At 40.5% G+C, this 25,009-nt stretch overlaps 1 protein-coding gene across 1 annotated transcript in view; it reads left to right on the top strand.

The window, feature by feature from the left end:
• The window catches only part of LOC122801118 (D-beta-hydroxybutyrate dehydrogenase, mitochondrial-like), a 137,256-nt gene that overhangs the window by 83,274 nt on the left and 28,973 nt on the right, over positions 1–25,009 (top strand). The window contains exon 4 of the mRNA XM_044070646.1: positions 19,674–19,826. Within this exon, the coding sequence (XP_043926581.1) occupies positions 19,674–19,826 (153 nt within the window). The remainder of the gene's footprint in view (positions 1–19,673; positions 19,827–25,009) is intronic.

Here is a 25,009-nt window from a genome sequence, read left to right as displayed (position 1 = left end):
AAGGATAAGTTTACCATATTGAACAGTCTGTAAAACTGAAAAATTATTGGTGTTGTAAGTACAAACGTAAAGGAAAACTTAAAGTTAGAGCGGTTACTGCATCTTTAATAACTGTTGAAGTGATAAAAAGAAATCCATTGCTCATAATTACACAGGAGATCCTGTTGAAGTGCAAAGATACAGTTTGTGTAGTGCTATGATTTCATTAAAGCGTTCACTAGACTGTTAAAGATCTAACTGTTAAATTCTGAACTATTAGGTTGACAATATGTTTTGGTTTGTAAAATGTGCATTACTAAAGCTGAATTGTCTACCATTTAAATGGAGATCACCGTACAGCATGGAACAATATATTTACCATTTTCCTCAGTGTAGTGTGATCTCAGTGTTGGTATACTTAATTAGCTGGGGATGGGGGTGCTGGGGAGCTTGCCCCCCCTGCAATAAATGTAAAAAAAGATCGTTTGTTTTTATTTTTATTAAAATTTAAAAGTTTCAAAACTTCAATCTTATGGTCTCTATCATAAGAAATTGGAAGTTTTGAAACTTCAAAATTTAGAAGTAGACCCCCCCCCCTTGAAATATGCACTAATGTGAAAAACTATAGAAGTGTTGATTTGAAAGTAAATTATTTTCACTTTTTAGGGTGTTTTGCGTCAATGGAGGGAAGGAATGTAAAGCTTGCCTCCCATTTTCTGAAATCTTAAAAGTCAAGCTTTTAAAGTTTCAGGAAATACAGGTTTTGACTTTATAGTCTCGATCTTGTGTCGTTCGGGCTACTGGTAATACGGGATTTGAAAGTAGACACACACACACACACACACTCACACACACACACACACACACACACACACACACACACACACACACACACACACACATGCGTGTGTGTGTGTGTGTGTGTGTGTGTGTGTGTGTGTGTGTGTGTGTGTGTGTGAATATGTGTATATGAGTTTAACAAAAATGAACTAGCATTAAAACAAAAGCTAAAATAATTAATTATCAGCTACTTCAATGTAAATGTGAACCTATCAAAAAGGATAATTTATACCACTTTACTCATTGCCTTCTACACCACCTTACTTATGGTATTATCCTAACCTACCCCTATCATTGACCCTAACCCCAGCCCTCCACTTTGGTGTAGTAAACACCCAATCTCTAACTGTACCATTACACAAGACAAATACAGTACACACACTTAAAACACATTTAAGCATTATCCTAACCTGTACTCAAACCCTAACCTGCAAATACTCAGACAAATGCACACAGAACAGACACATACACACATAGGCAAAACAAAGCTTTAGTTAAAATTAAATCTTTACTATTAATACCCAATCCCACTTACCTTGCAGATGGTAACCAACCTTTCATTATTTGCTGCCCTTGATAATCCAACCACACAAACACATTTGTTGCCCACAGATTTGTCAACAGAGTAAATTTTACAAAATGAATTGTTCCTGTGTTTAGTAACATACTGGCTGTGGAAAAAGGGTGATGTATATTGAAAACTATGTTGCAGTATATATTTAACTAGGCAATGCTCTGTATTAGATAGCTAGTAATAAGAACCTACTTGATCTGTATAAAAGAGCACAGCCTGTGACAGAGAAATCCGGAAGTTAGCGCCTCATATGAAGAACAACAAAGAGGAAGACCCTGAAGATATGAAGACACTGACCCAATTGGGGTGAACAATAAAGTCATAGCTGATGAAATTACTTTGGTGGAGAGGTAGAACTGAAGTCTGGTTACAGTCTGCAGCATTGGACTTTTAAATGCAGCCAAATGCTTGGAAGGCTCTGACCGACAGTAAAGGTACTGGGAAAATTGTGTCATATAATTCTGAAAAGCCAAGGGGTGTGTTTGTCATTCTGCATAGATCTTCTTTGTCCCAAACAGATAAGAAAACAATCTACTTACATATGTTCATGTCCGCAGTGTCTCCTTGGCTCCCAGGTGGTGTAGAATTGGGGCACAGGTAGCTGACCAAAGACTTGATATTTTTCAGATCCTCACAGTTCCTCTGCTAATGTGTGCCAACCATATTTTGGTCTATTAATTCCATGCATTGCTGAAACATACACACACACACACACACACACACACACACACACACACACACACACACACACACACACACACACACACACACACACACCATAGAAGAATTACTACAATGACCTGAGGAGCTACAGGTGGGGACTGACCAATAGCTGGTACAACTATAGCACCAGATAACTGTCAAGCTCAAGTCTGTGCCTACTGTGAGGAAACTAACTACAGAAGATGACCTAAAATCTTTGCTGGTGGCTTTGAGCTCTATGTCACTGCAGAGAACTGGGACTGAACATACCATGCAAAATTGTTGTCTTCCCAACTGACAGGAAAGTCACTGAAAAGTTATATACACATGAGGAGAAATTATTACGTGGACTATGATAAACTTAAGTAACAACTTTTGGTCAGGGCTGATAGAACTGAAGTACAAGCAATGGCATTTTATAACTGGATTTTTAATGCAGATAAACCAGTAAATGCACAGATGCAAGATTTAAAACAGATTGTGAAGCTTTTTCTAGAACCCGATAGCAACAGCAAAGAGAACCTGTATCGGTTTTAGAAGTAAATACGTTTAAAAGACCTCGGCCTAGTTATATAAGAAAATGGGTACTACAATGTGGTCCCAAGAATTCTGATAATTTACTAATTAATGACACCATTTTTAATACTGAATTTTCTCTTCTAAGTGAATTTGACTAAATCATCTGGAGTCATATTTTAAACCATCGAGTGCAGCTCTTGTGGTACGGGGTTTGCCTCCCTCAACTCTGATTTACCTACTGTGTGACCTTGATGAAGTCACTTAACCAGACATTGTTGTCAGGTCACCCTGAAAAGGGGCTGTGTGTTCAATGTGCCTACCTGGTTAACAAATGGGTATATTATTCTTCTTCTTATTATTATTATTATAAACAAAATTCTCACTTTATTTGATTACATGTAGAATTTTCATTCACAGTTTGGGGAAAAGAGATATATTATCAATGTAGATTTACCGGACAAACACTAATGACAGACAAAGAAGTGGAAAATTCAGGAATCATTGTAGACAATATATTAAAGCTTTGTTCAGTGCTTTGCTGTTAAACATATAAAATAATCCATGTATAGTTAAGGAAAATCTCTTCTTACCTAAATGTACCAGGAACAGCTGCCATAGCTTAAACAGCCATTTTAGTTCATCTAGAATATGACTTGCCCATTTTTGCTATGAGGGGAAGAAAAAACTGTGTGTGTCCCAAAGCTGCATCTACCCTGTAGAGCATCAAAACTAAAACATGTTGTTTCATTGCTAATTCCCCCACTGTTGAACATCATTGTTTACTGACTTAAAAGCAAACAGACAGCAGACCTCTTATTAGGGTAACTTCTTTTCAACCCCCTACATCTTGAGACATTCTCCCCTTTTGCAGCCAAACTCATTACAAAAACCTCTTCCTACAACATCAGAAGTCATTCTCCATCAATGACAAGCTTGCAGGACACAAACTACATTGCACTAACCACACATTTTCAGTTTTATTACCAGAACTCTGGGAATCTTTTCCACTGTATTAAAATGCCTCTCACCCTACTACAAATCCAGATGACAATTCAACAACTCAAAGCACATTTTCCCAAGCAATGCTAGTGTAGCTGCTATCACTTGTGCCATACCCCTAACTACTCACACTCTTACTTCCTAACTGTTCATGCTCTTCCTCTACATTCTTTCTTCAAAACTGAAAATATAGAAGCTGCGCATTAACCTGTGTTTGCAGATACCGCCGGTCAGCATAGTTTGTACTAGTCTGTTCACTTTTTCACCAGTAGTATTTATTTTCTGCACTTTTTGTCCATTACTCTAATGTTGTCAGTAGTCTATAAACTGTAATTGTATTCACTTGGGCTTTGCCAAAAATTGGTCAGCTGTAGTCAGTGCACTGGAAAACAAACACAAATAAAGTAAAATAATTGCATAACCAGTAGACCATGGGGAGACAGGAGTCAATGGTTTCCATGTGGATATTACTAATCAAGCCAATTGTTAAATATAATGCCACATTCTGCAGCTTAAAAAACGGACATGCCTGAAAGATCATAGATTTTTAACCAGTAAAATAAAGAGGCTAGAGAATTTGAACTATTCTAATAGACCCCATGGTGCCTCTGTTTGCTTACCTTCGGGCTCTTCCTGGAACTATATACATAGATAAATATTTACTGTACAGCTCACCTAACAAGGCCTCTCCATACCTTTGTTCCTACATACCCTTACACTCACTCACTCATTCCCCATCTAACACTTACACCTTTAAAACTACTCACTCCCCTGAATAACTGCTACACCCCCTATACTAATGTGCACTCACTACAAAAATGTTCCCTCTCTGTTTGCCTTATAGGCTCCTCTTTTCCACCTATAACTTGGTGTGTTTCATTCTACAATTTCTAACATTTGCTCTAACATCATCATCAACTCGATAATCCCACATTATAATTTATTCCTACTGTATTTCTGAATATAATGTATAGCTGCTTGCTTGACATTATACTGATTGCTTACTGTACACTGTATAGTTCCACTCAGGTTTTCACTCTGAACTTACTGCTTATATTCTTTGTTATGTTACCTTCATACAAGCCTAATAAGCATGGGTCGTATCCATACATATGTGTATATAGATATGTAATATAAATAATATATATGTGTGTGTGTGTGTGTGTGTGTGTGTGTGTGTGTGTGTGTGTGTGTGTGTATGTGTATATATATATATACATACACATAAACACACACACACACATACACACACACACACACACACACACACACACACACACTAGATATTAAAAGTGTACACACCCCTGTTAAAATACCAGGCTTTTGAGATGTAAATAAATGAGACCACAATAAATCATTTCAAAACTTTTCCCACCTAAATGTGACATATAACCTGTACAATTCAATTGAAAAACAAATAAATCTGTTAGGAGAAAAATATAAAAAATAAAAAAAAATACAATAAGTTGGGTGCATAAGTGTGCATACCCTTAAACTAATACTTTGTTGAAATACATTTTGATTTAATTACAGCATTCAGTCTTCTTGGGTAGGAGTCTATCAGCATGGCACATCTTGACTTGGCAATATTCACCCACTCTTCCTTGCAATAGCGCTCGAAATCTATCAGATTGCGAGGGCATCTCTTGTGCACAGCCCTCTTCAGGTCAGATGGCACAAAGAAAGAATGGAACAAGTTAACAGTTTCAAGTATCTGGGAGGAGTGGAAGTCTGAAAGAAGAGGTCAAAGCTAGAATCAGCAGGGCTTCAGTCAACTGGCAAAGAGTGGTGGGGTAGTGTATTTCAAAAGAACGCCCAAGAGGCTGAAATGTCTGGTGTACAAGGAAGTGGTACAACCAGTACTATAGTATGGTACAGATACCTGGCAGTAAAGGCAAAGCAGTTGAGGATGCTAGAGGTGATGGAGATGAAGTGCCTGAGATGGGTGGTAGGATGCACACTGTGGGACAGATGAAGAGATGAGAATATAACAGCAAAAGTTAAAGTAGCTCCAGCTGCAGAAAAGGACAAAGAGAACAGATGATTTGGGCACATGTGCAGAAAAGCAGAAGACAAACTGCTGAAGAAGATTTGGGACAGACAGAAAGAAGGCAAGAAGAAATGATGGAATTCTACAAAGATGTGGATGGATTATGTGAGAGAAGACCTGTGACAGTCAGGCGTGAGTGCCAAAGAAGGTTGGAGAGTGGCATTGAATAGAGAGCGAGATGCTGATAGCTGACATGACACCCTGAACACCATGTAGAAAATGGGTAAAATGGGGGTGGATGATGGTATAATATGGGAGCAGTAGTGAAACCAACCAATGATACTAATACTCTTTAAAAGGAGCTAGCACTTCTTAACATCTGGTGCACTACAAAACAGCTGAAACTAAATACTAAGAAATGCAGTATCACCTCCAATGGAAAACAGATTCCTCCCACATACTGTGTGAAGGACACCCCCCCCCCATACAGTTAATCTGTGATCAGGGACTTGAGCACATGGCTTGATGGCTGCATCTCATTCAATCACCATGTAGCAACTGTAGTCAGAATATTCCATCTTTATCCCACATTTAATCACAAAGTGCATCTCATCTAAATCCGAGGAAGTTATTGTATTCCTGTACTCTGATGAGGTGTGCAACTGCCATTCTGAGTTCATTGTTATGCTAGCCATATGTCCCGGTTGTAGCTTTTAGTCATATATCATCTATATATAATACTAATATATATAGATATATATATATATATATATATATATATATATATATATATATATATATATATATATATATATATATATATATATATATTGGGTGTGTGTTTGGGGCACAGCTCCCCATGTTGGGGTGTTGGGGGCATAGCCCCCCTTACTTAGTTTGGTTTCATATTGTCTGGTTTCTGTTAAGAAGATAAGTAAGTTGTTTTTAAGTTGTGGAAAGAGGTAGTCATTAGTGTTGTGAGTGTGTTTGTCTATGGTTTCCCATTTAGTCTTTTGAAATTTAGCATTGTAAACAGTCAGTGAAATGAGATTCAGTGAAATGAGTTGTCAGTGTTGTGAAATGTAGGTGATTTGGTCTAAGTGAAATGGGATTTCAGTGATCTGAAGTAGATTCATATCTATCTATCTATATATATATATATATATATATATGTATAGGTTCATAGGTTTGTACTAGGCTAATGGCCCTGGAGCCTATATAAGCCTAGCCCAAGAAGATTCCATGGCTTATAAAATCATCTCTCATATATATGCATATATACAAGTGTGTGTGTGTGTGTGTGTGTGTGTGTGTGTGTGTGTGTGTGTGTGTGTGTGTGTATCTCCATCTCTCTCTCTCTCTCTCTATATATATATATATATATATATATAATATGAGTATGTCAGATGATCGACTTTTAAGAAACTCAAAAAAAGAGACCATATGATCGAGTTTCCAAAAACTCGAACATCAAAAAAAAAGCTGGAGGGCCCACCAACTCCAAGATTGCACTACAGTGAGGCAAAGGGTAAATTTCCTGATCCTGACTGTATCGTAGACTCCATTCAAAAGCTTAGGGTTTTCAAAAATTCAGTCATCTGGTCTCGACCATGTGGAGTTTGTTTCTGAAATCTCAATCAACTGAGAGGGACCCATATATATATATATATATATATATATATATATATATATATATATATATATATATAGATATGCATATATATATATATATATATATATATATATATATATATATATATATATATATATATATATATATATATATAGATAGATATATATATAGATATGTATATGTATGTGTGTGTGTGTATAATATGTTTATTGCTTTATCATAAAAGCAACATATTGAACTGTACTGAGCACAACTGCATGAAATAGAGCTTATCAAAAACAACAGTAAACAATTTTCTTTCTTTTTTTGCAGGGTCAGTTTCACACTACAGTGGGGAAAGGGCAAATTCCCTTATCCCCAGTGTATTGCAATTTCACATATAAGCAAAACTGGCATGTTCAATTGGCTGATTTTTGAACAGCTGTGCCTGCTTCTTTTTGGTTCAACAAGTTGTCATTTGACAATTTGTCTGTCACTCATACACCCCACATATACACACACACACACACACACACACACACACACACACACACACACACACACACACACACACACACACACACACATCACTGAGATTTTTTAAGAAGCCTGGTTTATTTTTGCATGTAATCCTTTCCAACTTCATTGTTAAGTATGAACTGAAAAAAGTAATTGTTTGGCATTTCCATGATTATTATTGGTTTAAGAGGGCTATAAACTTATGATTGTTTCTTCAGACTGATTTTTTCAAGGTGTTATCATCTTTTTAATATTTTCTCATTCCTAGAACCCATTACATACGAAGCTCTAGTATATTCATGTTTTGCTTGGAATAAAGATTATATTATTTTTGGCTCCAATCATTATTGTCATGTATATGCATGAAAATCTGAACTTGTATTGATAATGTCAATTGGATGATTGTGTGAAGAAGGCATTTAATGTTCTGCTCACTGTGGTTGTAGCTTTTAGTCATATATCATCTATATATATAATACTAATATATATATATATATATATATATATATATATATATATATATATTAGGAAAATGGGTATGTGTGTGGGGCACAGCTCCCCATGTTGGGGGTGTTGGGGGCATAGGCCCCCTCACTTAGTTTGATTTTATATTGTCTGGTTTCTGTTAAGAAGATAAGTAAGTTGTTTTTAAGTTGTGGAAAGAGGTAGTCATTAGTGTTGTGAGTGTGTCTATGGTTTCCCCTTTAGTATTTTGAAATTTAGCATTGTTAACAGTCAGTGAAATGAGATTCAGTGAAATGAGTTGTCAGTGTTGTGAAATGTAGGTGATTTGGTCTAAGTGAAATGGGATTTCAGTGATCTGAAGTAGATCCATATCTATCTATCTATATATATATCTATATATATATATATATATATATATATATATATATATATATATATATGTATAGGTTCATGGGTGTGTACTAGGCTAACGGCCCTGAAGCCTATATAAGCCTAGCCCAAGAAGATTCCCATGGCTTATAAAATCATCTCTCATATATATGCATATATACAAGTGTGTGTGTGTGTGTGTGTGTGTGTGTGTGTGTGTGTGTGTGTGTGTGTGTGTGTGTGTGTGTGTGTGTGTGTGTGTGTGTGTATCTCCATATCTCTCTCCCTCTCTCTCTCTATATATATATATATATATATATATATATATATATATATATATATATATAATATGAGTATGTCAGATGATCGACTTTTAAGAAACAAAAAAAAGAGACCATATGATCGAGTTTCCAAAAACTCGAACATCAACAAAAAAAAAAATCTACCTTTTTTAAATTTTTGCTGGAGGGGCAAGCCCCCCTGCACCCCACCAACTCCAAGATCGCACTACAGTGAGGAAAAGGGTACATTTGCTGATCCTCACTGTACTGCAGTCTCCATTCAAAAGCTTAGGGTTTTCAAAAATTCAGTCATCTGGTCTCGACCATGTGGAGTTTGTTTCTGAAAGCTCAATCAACTGAGAGGGACCCATATATATATATATATATATATATATATATATATATATATATATATATATGTGTGTGTGTGTGTGTGTGTGTGTGTGTGTGTGTAATATGTTTATTGCTTTAGCATAAAAGGAACATATTGAACTGTACTGAGCACAACTGCACGAAACAGAGCTTATCAAAAACAACAGTAAACAATTATTTTTTTCTTTTTTGCAGGGTCAGTTTCACACTACAGTGGGGAAAGGGCAAATTCCCTTATCCCCAGTGTATTGCGATTTCACACATGAGCAAAACTGGCATGTTCAATTGGCTGATTTTTGAACAGCTCTGCCTGCTTCTTTTTGGTTCAACTAGTTGTCATTTGACAATTTGTCTGTCACTCATACACCCCACATACACACACACACACACACACACACACACACACACACACACACACACACACACACACACACACACACACACACATCACTGAGATTTTTTAAGAAGCCTGGTTTATTTTTGCATGTAATCCTTTCCGACTTCATTGTTAAGTATGAACTGAAAAAAGTAATTGTTTGGCATTTCCATGATTATTATTGGTTTAAGAGGGCTATAAACTTATGATTGTTTCTTCAGACTGATTTTTTCAAGGTGTTATCATCTTTTTAATATTTTCTCATTCCTAGAACCCATTACATGCGAAGCTCTAGTATATTCACGTTTTGTTTGGAATAAAGATTATATTATTTTTGGCTCCAATCATTATTGTCATGTATTTGCATGAAAATCTGAACTTGTATTGGTAATGTCAATTGGATGATTGTGTGAAGAAGGCATTTAATGTTCTGCTCACTGTGGCTGTAGGACATGGAACACAAAGCATAAAATTGGGACTGTTCTTTACAAAATGGAATGGGTGAAAAAAATGGTTTGTGCCAGTTTCTGTACTCTGCTGCCTTGAGAGTGGAATAGCTTTCTCAGTTTACAAGTTATCCTTTAAGGCAGAGGTCATGGAAGTGAAGTGTTTGTGACATGTCTTGGCATTATGACCACTGAGGATGGTCATATACTAATGCCTAGTTGTGGTTGTACCACAGGCCTGTTTTTTCTAAGCAAGTTGAGCTCTGAGTGTAACCACTGTTCTAGGAGGAGGGGCACTGGTGGAGACTGAACTGACTGTTACTGTGCTGGGATGATTGACTAATTCCAAAATGGTTTTGTTTGGCCAGTATTTGTCAGCATCTCTTTAGGGTCTTTGGCTCTATGGATATTCTTTAGGGTCTTTGGCTCTATGGATATAAGTTATGAGGAACTGTTCCCTCCCAGGAGTTTATTATCACATGTCAGGAAGCATCATGTGACCCAGCAAACATAGCCTTGTGTGTAGGGGCTTCACAGTTCCTACTAAACAAGATAAATTAGACAGCATCACTTATAGGATTATAGGATCATAGGAGGGTACTAGGCTAATGACCCCGAGGCTCTTACAAGCCTAGCCAAGAATTTATCCCTCAAAAAAGAAACCTCAGTTAGCACCTGTCACCCCTGTTAGTGAGGGACACAGGTGGAACCCCTGGGACAGATTTGTGGTTTTCGATCCACTCATCAAGGTTGTGCTTGAAGAGGGTCAGTGAGCCACTCTGTTTGACGTGTATGGGAAGTCTATTCCAGAGACAGGGCAGCCTCTGGGAGACAAACCTGTCTCTCCACCCAGTTTTGTTGATGTTGCATATTATATTTAGACCTTCTGAGTGGGTAATGCGCAAGGAGCTAGACTTACACATATGGAGCATCTCTAGTAGAGCAGGGTCCGAAATTGCCTTGTAGGCAAGACACAGATCACCTCTGAGCAATCTGTACGATACCAAGTAGAGTGATAGTGATTTGAGTCTGTCCGCATAGGGCCGGTGTTGACGGCCATGGATTCTCTTTGTGAGGTATTTCTGTGGCCTTTCCAGTTGGTGCAGGTGTTTGGAGAGGTACGTACCAAACAGGGCATTGTATTCAATTGTAGGCCTAATGAGGGAGGAGTACAGAGAAGTAATAACCTCCTTTTTTCTGGATGCAGTCCCTTTACTTATGAGATGAACCAAGTAAAAGGGTTTGCTGACCACTGCCGCCACATCAAGATCGAATGTGAGATTGTTGTCAGCCTGACTACCCAAATCTCTCACCACAGGTTGTGTGCTTAGGGGTTGCCATTGATGTGGTAATCAGTAGGGGCCATCTTTTTGCAGAATGGTATGATAATACATTTTTTGCATTTAACTTAAGGCCATGACTTTGACACCAGTCATCTGTTGGTATAAGACCCGCTTGCAGTATGTTAACATCATCTGGGGAGTCAATGACAGTACCCAACCTACAGTCGTCCACAAACATGGGTCAGTCACAGGCCTTTTGTCTTCACCTGGACCTCTGAAAAATATATGCCAAACAGTAGGAGTCCCAGGACAGATACCTGGGGAACACCACTAGTGACAGGTCTGCTGTTGGAGGTGGAGGCTCCTATTTTGACCTTGTGTGTCCTATCAGTGAGCCAGTTGGCTACCCACATGATGAGATAGGGATTTACTCCAAGTTGTATTAACTTTTTGATGATGCCTGAGTGGGGGATTGTGTCAAAGGCCTTGGTCAAGTCAAGGTAAGCTGTGTTTACTGACTTTCCCTCAACCACTTGGTGGCAGTCTCAAAGAAGTCAACCAGGTTCAACAGGCAAGATCTGCCCTTGACAAAATCTGAACTGGGTGGGGTCAAGTGCTTGGAAATTGCTTATGTCCTTGTTTATGAGATCCATAATAGTATGCTTCATGGCTTTACAGATCAGACTTGTCAAGCTAATGGGGCAAAAGGATGTTCTTCATGTTTCACTGTTGCAGTCATCACACTTGGGGATATCCTGCCAGGGGTAGCCCTCAGTCGGCCCGAATACCAGAGGCTTAGTATTTCTGTGTTGGTTGCTGTCACTTCAGAAGCAGTTCGCACGAGTACCGGTCGGCCACTACCCGAGTTTTCATTTCAGAAATTGAAGTTGAAGTCTTCTAAATCTAAGAATCTCATTGGGGATCCTTTTTTCTTGCTCTAACCGATGTCAGAAAAAGTTAACAATTGTCTCACCTGTGGAAAGCAAATACAACACTGAGATTTCCAGCCTGTTTTGTGCTTTGCTCAATGCCCGAACTATTCGTCATCGGGCTCTTATTGTAGCTAAATACTTTTGTTCTCGATCACTGTATTCCGAAATGGCTTTGGTAAGCCATCCGACTACTGATCTTCTGAAAAAAGTAAGGATAAAGACAGAGACAGACCGCACAGGTCCAAAACTGCCGACAAAACTTCCGTTAAGCTAGTTACCAGTTTGCCAGTACTCAGTGAGACACTTTCGCAGCCCCTGATGCCTACTTCACTGGATTCGAAAGCCACTACCGAGACTCATTTGGAGTCTGGTATGTTGCAAGAGTCTTCTTTGACTACGTAACCTGCGGATGTCTCTACCTTGGATGGGTCTGGAGCCGCTGTGCAGGCAGTGGCTTCTGAGGAAGTTCTTCGCACTACCGAGATTCGACTCAAACCGATGACTTCTTTTGCATCTTCAGTTCTTTCTAAAGCTACTGAGTTTCTAAGGCCAAGAGTATGAGCTACGCCTAAAAAACCGACAACCCTAACTCAAGCTTCTGCTTCCTTGCCACAATCACAGATGCTTAAAATGGTAGAAGACATTATCATGCTGATTAGGGGAAGCCAGCCTTCCCTTGCTAAAAGAGACCTGTTCCCAGCAGCTTTATCTGACCAAGAGTCCGACGACTCTGAGGTTTCTGATTATGAAGACATGCCCCTATCTGCCTATGAGGATTCAGATGCAGAGGAATCCATTAATTCTGCCTCCCCTCCAGAGGATTTTTATTTTGGTGAAACCCTACATACTTTGAGAGAGCATTTCTATTGGGAATGCCAGGATTATCCTCAGTCCAAAAAAAGACACAGGGAATTTTTAGATTTACCACAGCACAGACCCTTAGCTATCCCTCCTGTTCTGGATGTTGTGGATGATGTCTTTATGGAATCCAGTCTAACTCCTGATACTTTACCCCCTGCTCCCAGGAAACCTGACAGGTACTACAGAGTCCCTGATTTGCACAAATGTCTCTTCAAAAATCGTACTGCTGACCCAGAAGTCATCTCCCAAGGACCTAAAGGAATAAAAGCAACTACAGCTAAGAATCCTACCCCCATGGGCAGGGATTCCCGAGCTTTAGACAGATGGGGTAAAAAAGTGTACACCTCCGCAACTCTTGCCATTAGAGCATTAAATTGTCAGTTCCACATGCCGAAATACCAGCAACATACTATGGAACTTATTAAGCAAAAATTATCTACCTTCCCTGACTGCGCAAAAAATAAGGAATTACAGGATCTTATGCATTCTGCAAGCCAAGTCAGCAAGCATACCCTGCAAAGTGGGTTTGATGCCCTAGAAGCATCTTTTAGGGCAGCAGTCAGAGGTTTTGCACTTAGAAGGCATGCCTGGCTTAAGGAGCAGACCTTGCCAGACCATGTCAAATCAAAATTATTGGACGTACCTCTGAACAAGGTCAATCTGTTTGACACCAAAGCAGAAGAGGTTTTAAAAAAGATGGAAGAAAAAGCAAAGACTATGCAGACAGTCAAAGATTTTTTGCAAGTGCAGCCTCCAAGATTCAGTAGGCATTGCCCCTCAAAACATTGGTCCTTTCCAGCCCCCTCAAGGCCACCTCAAACTAGACCTAGGGGAAACAGACCCCCCTCCTGACTACAGTCTCAGGGTATGCAGAGATCTAAGCAATGGAATACCTCCACTTCTAAAACAGGGAGTGCTCAGCCACCCCCTTATGGAAAGAATTCACAATAACATCTCAACTCCTCTCCTCACCTCTGCCCAATTGCTTGTGCCCCTAGGAGGAAAACTTACCCACCATGCAAAAAAACTGGACCTCCATCACCAATGATCGATGGGTCCTCAACATAGTATCCCAGGGGTACAAATTTTATTTCCACATGCTGCCAACCCCAAAAGGGTTCCCAGACCTTCCTCCAAACCAGTGGGCAGAGGCACAAAACCAAGTTCAGTCCCTGCTCTCCATATGGGCAAATCAGGCTGTTCCTGCAGAACAGATAGGCCAAGGTTTTTATTCCACACTTTTCCTGGTGCCCAGAAAAGAGGGCACCTGGCACCCAGTCTTTCCATTCTAAACACCTTCTTGGTGGTACCAAAATTCAAAATGCTCACCCTACAGCAACTTTTCCCTATGCTGTCCAAAGATGCCTGGTTATCCAACCTAGACCTAAAGGAGGCTTATCTGCACATCCCCATCAGGGACTCCTGTAGGAAATGTCTACTTTTCAGGGCAGGATCTATGCATTATCAGTTCTCTGCACTTTCCTTTGGCTTATCCACTGCTCCCAGAGTTTTCACAAAATGCCTGGCTCCAGCCATTGCCTATTGCAGACAGAGAAATATTCAAATTTACCCCTACTTGGACGATTGCCTGATTCAGGCAGACAGTCAGGAAAAGCTGTTGCAGCACCTGACATTTGTAAAGGGCCTTCTAACCTCCCTGAGGTACACTATCAACAAAAATAAATCCAAACTAGTCCCCAGTCAAAAAACTGTATTCCTGGGAGCAAGCTTGGACACAGCATCCCAGATGGCATTCCTTACTCCAGAAAAACAAGCCTACCTGACAGGCTACTTCTCTCAAATGGCCACCAGAATCCAGTTATCCGCAAGGAAAATCCTGCAAGCTCTGGGGTTCATGGCCTCCTGCATTCTACTAATTCCATATACCAGACTGCATATGAGGAAACTTCAGTGGTACTTAAAAAGTCTTTGGTGCCAACATTCTCAGGATCTGGAAACTATCATACCTATCATACCTTGTCTAAGGAATGAGTTTCTTTGGTGGGCAGCAGCATGCAACCACAACAAGGAGCTTCCCTTTACACAACCCCATGCCACCCAGACCCTAACCAAAGATGCATCAGACTATGCCTAGGGTGCACATCTGGATGGCAGGTGCATTCAGGGCCACTGGAGCCCAAATCAAATTCATCTGCACATCATCCAGAAAGAGATGCTAGCTGTTCAGCACACTCTGACAGCTTTCAGATCCCTACTCTATCTGGGCCTCTACTAATCAAAACCGGCAACACCACAGTTATGTGGTACATAAGCAGGGGTGAACCCACTGTTACCCACTCTCCAGGTTAGTCATGACCCTGTGGAACACGGCCTCAGCCATGCATATTCACCTGCAAGCTGAATTCCTGTCAGGCAACCAAATCTCTCTGGCAGACAACTTAAGCAGAAATATCCTAGACCAACACAAGTGGCGATTAAACCACAACACCTTCAGCCTTGTGACCAAGAAATGGGGTACCCCGAAGGTGGACCTATTTGCCTTCCCCTACAACCACCAACTCAGCAAATTCTTCACCAGGGAATGTCACAGCAAGGCCTGGAAAGTGGATGCCCTATCCTTCCAGTGGGCAAACCTCTCAATCTATGCATTCCCCCTCTACCTCTTCTTACAAGAGTATTACTTAAGATAAGGGAGGAAAGGCCAAGGGAAATCCTGATTGCCTCAGACTGGCCATGCCAACACTGGTACCCACTACTGCACAGTCTGTCACTGTTGCCGCCATGGCACCTCCCCCAGATCCCAACTCTCCTGACTCAGCAGGAGGGAGAGTTCTTGTATCCGCAACTGCGGACCCTGAACCTTGCAGCCTGGCACATTTCCTGACTTTCTCCTTCAGTAACCAGCCTAAGCAAGCAGGTACTGGATGTCATACATGAAGCCAGATGACCCAATACAAGGAAATCCTATGCTGACAAGTGGAAAAGGTATTGTTCCTGGATCCACACTAAAGGAGTGGATCCAGCACAGCCCTCCTTACCTCTCATCCTGGATTACCTAGCAGACCTACTCCACAGGGGCTTATCCTTCTCCTCCATTAAGATTCAACTATGCTCATTACAGCACTGAGCCACCTCTCTTCTCACACCCTCTCATCAAGCAGTTCCTGAGAGGGACTAACAACTTAAGGTCACCAAGAAGAGCCCCTACCCCTGCTTGGGACCCTAACTTTGTGTTGGAAAAGCTCATGCCCCCCTTTAAGCCTGCAGCATCAGCAGAGTTAAAATTCCTCTCTTGGAAAACAGGCTTGCTTCAGGCCATCACTTCAGCTAGAAGAGTGTCTGAGCTACAAGCACTTATGGCTGTGTAACCCTTCATTATTTTTCATGCTGACATGGTCTCCCTCAGGACTAACCCAACTTTCATACCTAAAGTGGTGTCCAGTGTGAGTCTCAACCAATCTATCCATTTGCAAACCTTTTTCCCTAATCCTCAAAATAAGGGGGAAAGGATCCTACACTCTTTAGATGTGCACAGACAGCTCAGATTCTGCCTTGATAGGACTAAGCCCTTAAGCAAATCTGACCAGTTACTAGTCAGCTTTGCACCAGGGGCAGAGGGCAAGGCCATATCAAAACAAACCATCTCCAAATGGATAGCACACTGTATCCATTTCTGTTACAAACACCATGGGAAACCACCCCCTCAGGGGGTCAGAACACATTCCACTAGGGCAACTTCAACCTCTACAACCTTTCTCAGAGGAGTCCCTACCAGGGACATTCTGGAAGCTGCAACTTGGAGTTCTTTTCATACCTTCACCAAGCATTACCGCTTGCCTATCTTTTCCAAATCCAGGGTGGCCTTTGCAACCACAGTCCTGCAGGGCATACTAGCCAGCCCCAACTCTTCTTGACTGCCTCCACCCATTCTTCAGCTTTGGGAATCTTCCCAAGTGTGATGACTGCAATAGTGAAACACAAAGAACATAGTACAGTTGTGTACACTTACCATAAATGTAGATGTTCAAGTGTATTCACTGTTGTAGTTCTGGTTTCCCAACCTCCAGCCCCCTTGTTCCTCTCTCTGTCTTTCTCTCTCTCTCTCTTCATCACTCCTTACAGTGCTATTGGTATTTACTTTTTACTGGTGGTGTTTTTTGCACCATAACTTAGCTCCCTATTTGGGGCTTCCTGACACTTGGAGCAAGAAAAACTGATGTAATAGTGTTGGCTGCCTGTTTTTATACCACTGATGACCTTATGTCAGTCCTGAAGTGACAGCAACTGACGCAGAAATACTAAGCCTCTGGTATTCAGGCCAAGTGAGGGCTACCCCTGGCAGGATAACCCAAGTGTGATGACTGCAACAGTGAAAACACTCTAACATCTACATTTATGGTAAGTATACACAACTGTACTTTCCAGGGTCAGTAGTGGCACCATGTTTGTGCAAGGGGATGACAATGGCAGTTCTCCAATCTGCTGGAATTTAGCCTGTACTTAGACTGTGGTTGCATAGGGTGCTCAATGGCAATGCTAGTTCTTGCTGGAGATGGTGCAGAATACAGCCTGGGATAACGTCAGGCCCCATGGAAGCTGAATTCTTTGCCTTGGATAGGGCCTTTAACACTTGATCTATGGAGATATGAGGTGCAGAACAAGTATCAGAGATGTTGAAAGGGCCTTTGGGGGGGCAGGGCGGGTGAGGTTTGCACTGAACCTATCTACTAGCAGGTTGGCTAAGTCAACAGGATAAGTGTAAGTGATACCATTAAGTACTAATTCAGAACCAACTTGGGCTTTGGCATGGAGTTTCCTGACATAACTGAAGAAGGCTTTGTGGTTTCCCTTTGTTTCAGAGGCTAGTTTTGATTCATAATTGGCTTTGGAGGTTTTCACTAGTGATCTAATTTGATTATTGAGGCTAAGGAGGGAGTTTTTCCAATTTGGAATTTGTTCCTTTTTGCCCTTGGACAACAGTTTCTTCCTTTTGTTGTAAAGCCTGTTGATAGAAGATGTCCATCAAACAGGTTTGTTTTTCCTTGAGGAGCAGGTTTTAGTTCTTTTGGGTATGGCTGAGTCCATGCCGTTGAACAGGTGCTTGTATAGCAAATTGGCGTACTGTTCAGCATAGTTGTCTGCATCCTCTTAAGGGGATGGTGATGTGAAGTTACTGATACCCTCCCTTAGGTGGTTGTAGTCAGCTTTTGAGAAGTTTTTTTAACCGGGTTATGGCTGGGGGGGGGGGGTTGGTGGGATAGAAATTTCGAATGAGACAGACCAAAAATCTGAGCTCACCAGGGAGAACATACTATGGGAGTGGTGCAGCAGTTATCCATGTTGGTGAGAACCAAGTCCATAATGCTATCTTTCGTTGTGGGGGATGAGAAGAGCTGGTCTAGTGCATTAGAATTGATGAAGTCAAGGAATCATTGGGTGAGCGCATTAGGACAGGAATAGTTCACCGAGTCTATGGTGGGGTAGTTGAAGTCACCAAGGATCAGGGTGTTAGGGGGTAACTTGATTGAGTCAAGTAGGTCCAGGTAGGAGGAGTGGGTGTTCTGAGTCATAGAGGGGGGGTCTATAGCTGGCTATAACTTGGATGGGTACCTTGCCAACTGTCAGTTGCATCTGGAGTAGTTCCAGTGTGTCATGCTGGCAAACCAGTCTGGAGGTATGCCTATCCTTAATGAAGATAGAGGCTCCACCACCCTTAGTCTTCCTGATCTCATTTTGGGGTCAGAATGTGTGGAATGAGGTATAGGCTGGTAATTCAGGGGTGCTCTCTGCAGGCCTTTACCAAGTTTCCATGGCCACACAGATGTCCGCATCTTCCAGTGTGAGGAGAGCCTTCAGTGAGTGCATTTTCAGGATAAGGCTGCTAGAGTTAATCAGCATGACCTTCAGTTTGCTTTTTGACAGATGTTTTATGTTGGAAGGTTTGTCTTTGGGACACTGTCTAAAAAGGCACAATGGAGGAGGCAAGAGCCTTGGCCAGAATTTGGTATCCTATGGGTGACAGGTGGAGGCCATCTCTGGCAAAGCACTAAAGCCTGTCAGCCATGTCATCTCAGGCAGACACATACTGGATCCCCTTGGAATGACACCAGAAACTAAGCCAATTGTTGAAGTCAATTATTTTTTGTTGGTATTGTGATAGCATTCTTGGTGAAGGTAGGATGCTGCTTAGGGCTAGGGTCATACCTGCCTGGGACACATACTCTGAGAGCTCAACCATGTCTCTCTTCATATAGTCCAGGGAGGTACGTCTCAAGTCATTCACACCAACATGGACAATGACAGAGTCATTGGATATCAGTGGATATTCCGAACATACAGGATTTGGAGACACAATACTGGATTCAAATGTCTACTGTATTGTGTGCACTTCACACAGATGTACTTTTCATGTATAAACTGCTAGAAACAAGCATCACTTTAGATACAAACTGCAGCATTTGTAACTTTATATTCAGCTAATATGTGTGTCAGCAGTTTCACTGTATGTAGTTAAGACTTTTTTTAAGGAGCCTTTTGGCTATGCAAAAGGAAAGAATCTTTGCTGAATATGTATGTCTGTCTGTTTTGTTTAGATCTGTGGTGTATTGTGAATAATGCTGGAATTATTACGTATGGAGAAGTGGAATTTACAAGTTTACGGAAGTACAAGGAAGTGGCAGAAGTTAACCTGTGGGGGACCGTACGAGTCACTAAAGCATTTTTGCCACTCATTCGCAGATCAAAAGGTATGCAGACGCTTTGCTGTTAAGTCAATTTTGTTTTGTTTCAGAGTTATCTCACTATGCAGCATCATGAAATGCCATTTTTCTGTTTTATTCAAGGGTACCTTTTCTTATGTTACAGAATCATATTTTTACTTATTTTTTTAGCCATGTCCTCTTGAAAGCCAATGTAACAGCTTGAGTAAATTAGAACCTAAATCTTATGCACTTTTTCTTGTAAATACTTCAAAATGGTCAGGGTTTGTCAGGCTCTTCAGTGATAGATTCATAAGTAGCTATTAAGCTAGATGACCTTGTGGGCCATTTTAAGCCTAGCCAATTTCCCTTTTGGTGCTTGAGTTAACTTGTCATGTCTGGTGTTAGATTGGTCTTACACTTCCCACTGTCAATAATAATAATAATAATAATAATAATAATAATAATAATAATATATTATCTCTAGCTTGAGTAATTGGGTAACTGGGATCATGCCATAGAGGATTTGAGGCAATTCATGCATAGGATAAAGCATTTGGGTGATATATCCGTCCATTAGGTTCATAGGTTCATAGGTTTATACTAGGCTATCTGCCCTAAGGCATTTATAAGCCTAGCCCAAAGTTTTGTGGCTTACGCCACCCCTTATGTTAAAAAATACTGTGCCCATTAGTTTGTTGTGCCTCTGTCCAGCAGTGACACAGAGATGATTCCCGGGGTAAACCTACGATCTCCCATCCACCGGTCAAGATTTCTCTTGAACAGAGCCAGCGAGGTGATCTGCCTCACATGGACCGGGATTTTATTCCTAGTATTCCTATTCATTACTAGTACAAGGGGCAGTCCTGGGGTAAATTTTCTGTTATCCATGTATAGATCCAAATTGTGATTGAATATGGACAGAGATGAGCTTTGTTTTACATGGATTAGGAGTCTGTTCCAGAGCAATGGTATCCTCTGTGAGATATATCTGTCCTTCCAAACTTTCTGTTGATGTTGCAGATGTTTACCTCCCTGGACTGAGTATTTCTGATGGTATTTGTCTTGTTGATGTGCAGTAGGTCCATCAGTATCAGGTAGGCGGATGCCTTGTATGCCAGATACAGTTCATCTCTTAGCAGTCTGTAGGATACTGAGTATAGTGACAGGGCTTTAAATCAGTCCATGTAGAAGATATTTTTTAGGATTTGCATCCTTTTACTGAGGTATCTCAAATGATATTTAAATTGATGTGTGTGTCTAGGCAGATACATGGAAAAGGGGAAATTATACTCCATGACTGGCCTAATGAGGACTGTGTAAAGAGGGACAATGGCATCTCTAAATCTAGACACACTTCCTTTGTTTATAAGCTGCACAATATAGAAGGACTATCTCACAACAGTGGGCACATGTTGGTCAAAAGTTATGTCACTGTCCACATAAGTTCTCAAATTCTGAACAACTGGTTCAACTCTTAGGGGTGTATAGACAATATGATAGTTTTCTGGGTTAAACAACTTTCCAAAGGAAACTATAATGCATTTTTTGGCATTAGGTTCAGTTCATGATTTTGTCACCAGTTATTTGTTTGGGGCGAATCTTTCTACAAGATGACTATGTGGTGATATTGCAGTAGCGGCAGTATTGTGAATTATGTCCCAGGATTTGTGCTTCAGTACTTTTTTAGCTATTTAAACCTGAAGTGGCATTCCATTAGTGTGGTGCCTTAGTCTGTGGTGAGATTGCAATAGTGGAAAAATTGTGAATTTTGCCCGAGGATTTGGGCTTCATTGCTTTTTATCTGTATACACCTGCTTAAAGTTGCATTCCAGTGCCTTTTTGTTTACCTTGCTGTTATTTTGCCCCTGTTCTTTGAGTGTGCCCCTCACTGAGACATTAAGCTAAACGTTTTTAAAATTATAACTGCAGGACTTGAGCTAATACTGGCTTTACTTGATTGGATCCTTCTCTGATAAGCCTGTTATATTTAGCAGAGAGCTATATTCACCTTTGTTCAGGACTCTGAGAGGTGTGAGATACAAGCTTTTCTTCAAAAGGGAGGACAAAAAAAATCTTATTCAAATTCTGTTGAAATGTTTTAAGTTGCACTTATAAGTGACCTGTGTGGTGATACTTTTTTGTATGTCTCTGATTTTTGTCCATGTTTTAGCCCAGAATGTTATCTGCATCTTTTTAGTTTGTTCTGGGACCTTAGTCTTGTAGCTTAATTTGCAGTTAGGTGCAGACCATGTATTTCTGCAAGATTTTCTCATTGTTTATACATTATACTGCTCTTCTATTTCCATAAGTAGAATTATACATAAAAGGTAGCTTTTTTATATTTTGAACCCAGTCTGGTGCCTCACTCTTATCTTGTAGCTTCCTTCACAGTTGTGGCAGCACTGTGATCTACTGCCAGAGTTGAGCTTCGTCTATTACAGCATTATTGGAATGTCTGCATAGTCTGGTGCCTTAGTCTGAGATGAGATTGCAGTAGTGGCAGTATTGTGAATTCTGTTCCAGGATTTGTGCCCCACTACTTTTTATAGTATTATACACCTATTTTAAGTTGCATTCCAGGGCCTTTCTGTTTACCTTGCTACTGGTTCTTTGAGTCTACCCGATCCACAACTGAGACCTTAAACTATAGTACCTTTTGGGAAAACTACCACCCAGGCCAATTACTCCGTTGATAAAACACCCCTAAGAATTAACTCAGTAGTCAGGGATATAGGAACATATGTAGAGAGTAATCTGACCTTTGACCAACATGTGGCCAAAGCAGTAAAAAAAAAAATAATTCTATGTCATCCATCTTATAAGTAAGGGCATGGTATCCAGATCTAAGGAAGTCATCGTGCCACTTTATTCAGCCCTTATCAAACCCATCATTGAGCATAATTCCCCCTTTAGCATATACCTGACTATATATATGCAACAGTTGGAATGCCCACAAATGTTCCTTACAAAGAGGATCAAGGGTAAAAGCACATTGTCCTATAAGGATTACCTTAAAGCCATATCTCTATACTTTGTCTCCTACAGGTTACTGAGAGGCAAATTATGCCTGGCATGCAAGGCATCCTCAGATCCAGCTCTGATGAAACTTTTGCACATCCAGAAAATGAACAGCATCAGAACCACTAGATTCAAGGATTTAAATTTTGCTTGTGACATAAATAAGATATGTTGGCTTGACAGATACATGTCTCAGAGGATATCCATGCTATGGAACAGGCACCCCATCTGTATGAAGCAGAGTCCATCCCTAGCTGTATGTAAATGTAACCATTACCAGTGGATATGAAATCAGAACTTCACACCATGTCTGGCCCCCATGTTTCTGCTAGGCAGAAGCTGACAGTAATGCCTAACATACCCCCTTAACCTCTAGAAACTTCCTGACCAACATACAGCCTCATAATAAATGCCAAGGTTTATAAGGTCCCGGTGGTAGTTAGCCTAGTATATACCTATGAACCTGTGAATATGGGGATTCAATAACTGCTCCTAGCTTACAGTCATCAGCAGACTTAGTCACCCAGAACCCCTTGGTATTGGCTTTTACTTCAGAAAAGTATATGCCAAACAGCAGAGGTCCCAACACTGAACTCTGGGAAGAGTCTAGTGGTGACTGCTGTATTTATGAGGTAGCTTCCCCTATTTTAATCTTCAGTATACTGTCTGTGAGCCAGTTGTTAATTAAGTGGGCAACATAGGGGTTTATTTAGCTTTTTGAATATGCATGAGAGGGTATTGTGTCAAAAGCTTTGGTCAGGTCAAGGCATGTGATGTGTACCATTTTGCATTTATCCATTGCTTTGGTGGCCTTTTCAGAAAAGTCCACCAGATTGAGTAAGCATGACCTGTTCTTGGTGAATCCAAACTGAGATGGGTCCAGTGTCTGGAAGTTCCACAATATGCCTTACCATGGCTTTGCATGTGATGCTGGTCAGATTTATGGGTCTGTAATTTCCTGAGTCTGTAAAAGATCCTCTCTTATGCAGGGGATGACTGTAGTTATTTTGCATTTGCTTGGTAAAAAGCCTGTATGGAGGCTAAGGTTAAACAATATTTCTGGGGCTGGTTAAGTTGTGTATCATGCTATTTAAAATGCATCCAGGATTATTATTAGGACCCACTGATGCAGTATTTTTAGATTTTGATAGCAATTTTAGGATTTTGTGTTATGTAATAGCTAGAGGTGAGTCAGTTACATGTATATCTTGTGGAATAGAGGGTGGGGAGGGGGTTAAAGTTGGAGGTGAATTTATCATCCAGTAGATTCACTATGTCTTCAGTTTCAACATAGGTAACATTGTTCGCAATCAGCTCAGCACATTGCTGTGTTGTGCTTATGATATTGTGAACATAAGCAAAAAAAGGCCGTAAGATTATTTTTGGCTTGGGGTGACTATTTTACTCTCAAACATGGCTTTTCTGGATTTTATTAAGCTCCTGAGTTGTTTGTTTTGGTAACAAGGGCTCTATCATTATGGGAATTACTTTTCTTACTTTTGGTCAAAATTTTGTTCTTTTATTGTAAAGCGTGTTGCTATTATGGTACCACCATCGGAATGTTTCTGGGGTTTGCCCTGCACTTGTTCGTATAGGGTACAACTGCACCTATGCAGCTGTTTATATGCTAGTATAGTGTGGTGGTGTATATTTCCACATATTCAGCAGCGTTAACTGTGTTTGGTGAGGATTTGAAGCTTGCCAGTGTATAACTTAGAAGTAGGTAGTTTGTCTTAGAGAAATTTCTAAAGGTACCTTGGGTGGAAGAAGTCTCTGGTTTCAATTTTATTTTGAGGGAAGATGGTTTTATGGTCAGAACTAACAAGTAATGAAGATACAAAAGGGATGGTAAAAGATGCCCACATATTAGTAAGGACAATGTCAAATATGTTGCTGCTCTTAGTGGCATTCTGACTAATTGATGTTCTTCGTGTTTCACTGTTGCAGTCATCACACTTGGGTTATCTGCCTGCAGTTAGCCCTCAGTCGGCCCGAATACCAGAGTCTTAGTATTTCTGCGTCGGATGCTGCCACTTCTTCATTGATGTCAGGTCATCAGTGGTATAAAACAGGCAGCCGATACCATTACATCAGTCTTTCTTGCCGTGGAGGAGCCCAAAGCAGAAGCAGTTCGCAAGTGCCGGTCGGCCGCTACCTGAAATTTTTGTTTTTGAGTTGATAATCCTGAAGTCTTCTAAAGCTAAGTACCC

Source organism: Protopterus annectens, chromosome 4.part1 (genome assembly GCF_019279795.1).
Source record: "Protopterus annectens isolate FY-2018-M chromosome 4.part1, PAN1.0, whole genome shotgun sequence".
NCBI lineage: Eukaryota > Metazoa > Chordata > Ceratodontiformes > Protopteridae > Protopterus > Protopterus annectens.
This window is presented reverse-complemented; position numbering and strand designations above follow the sequence as displayed.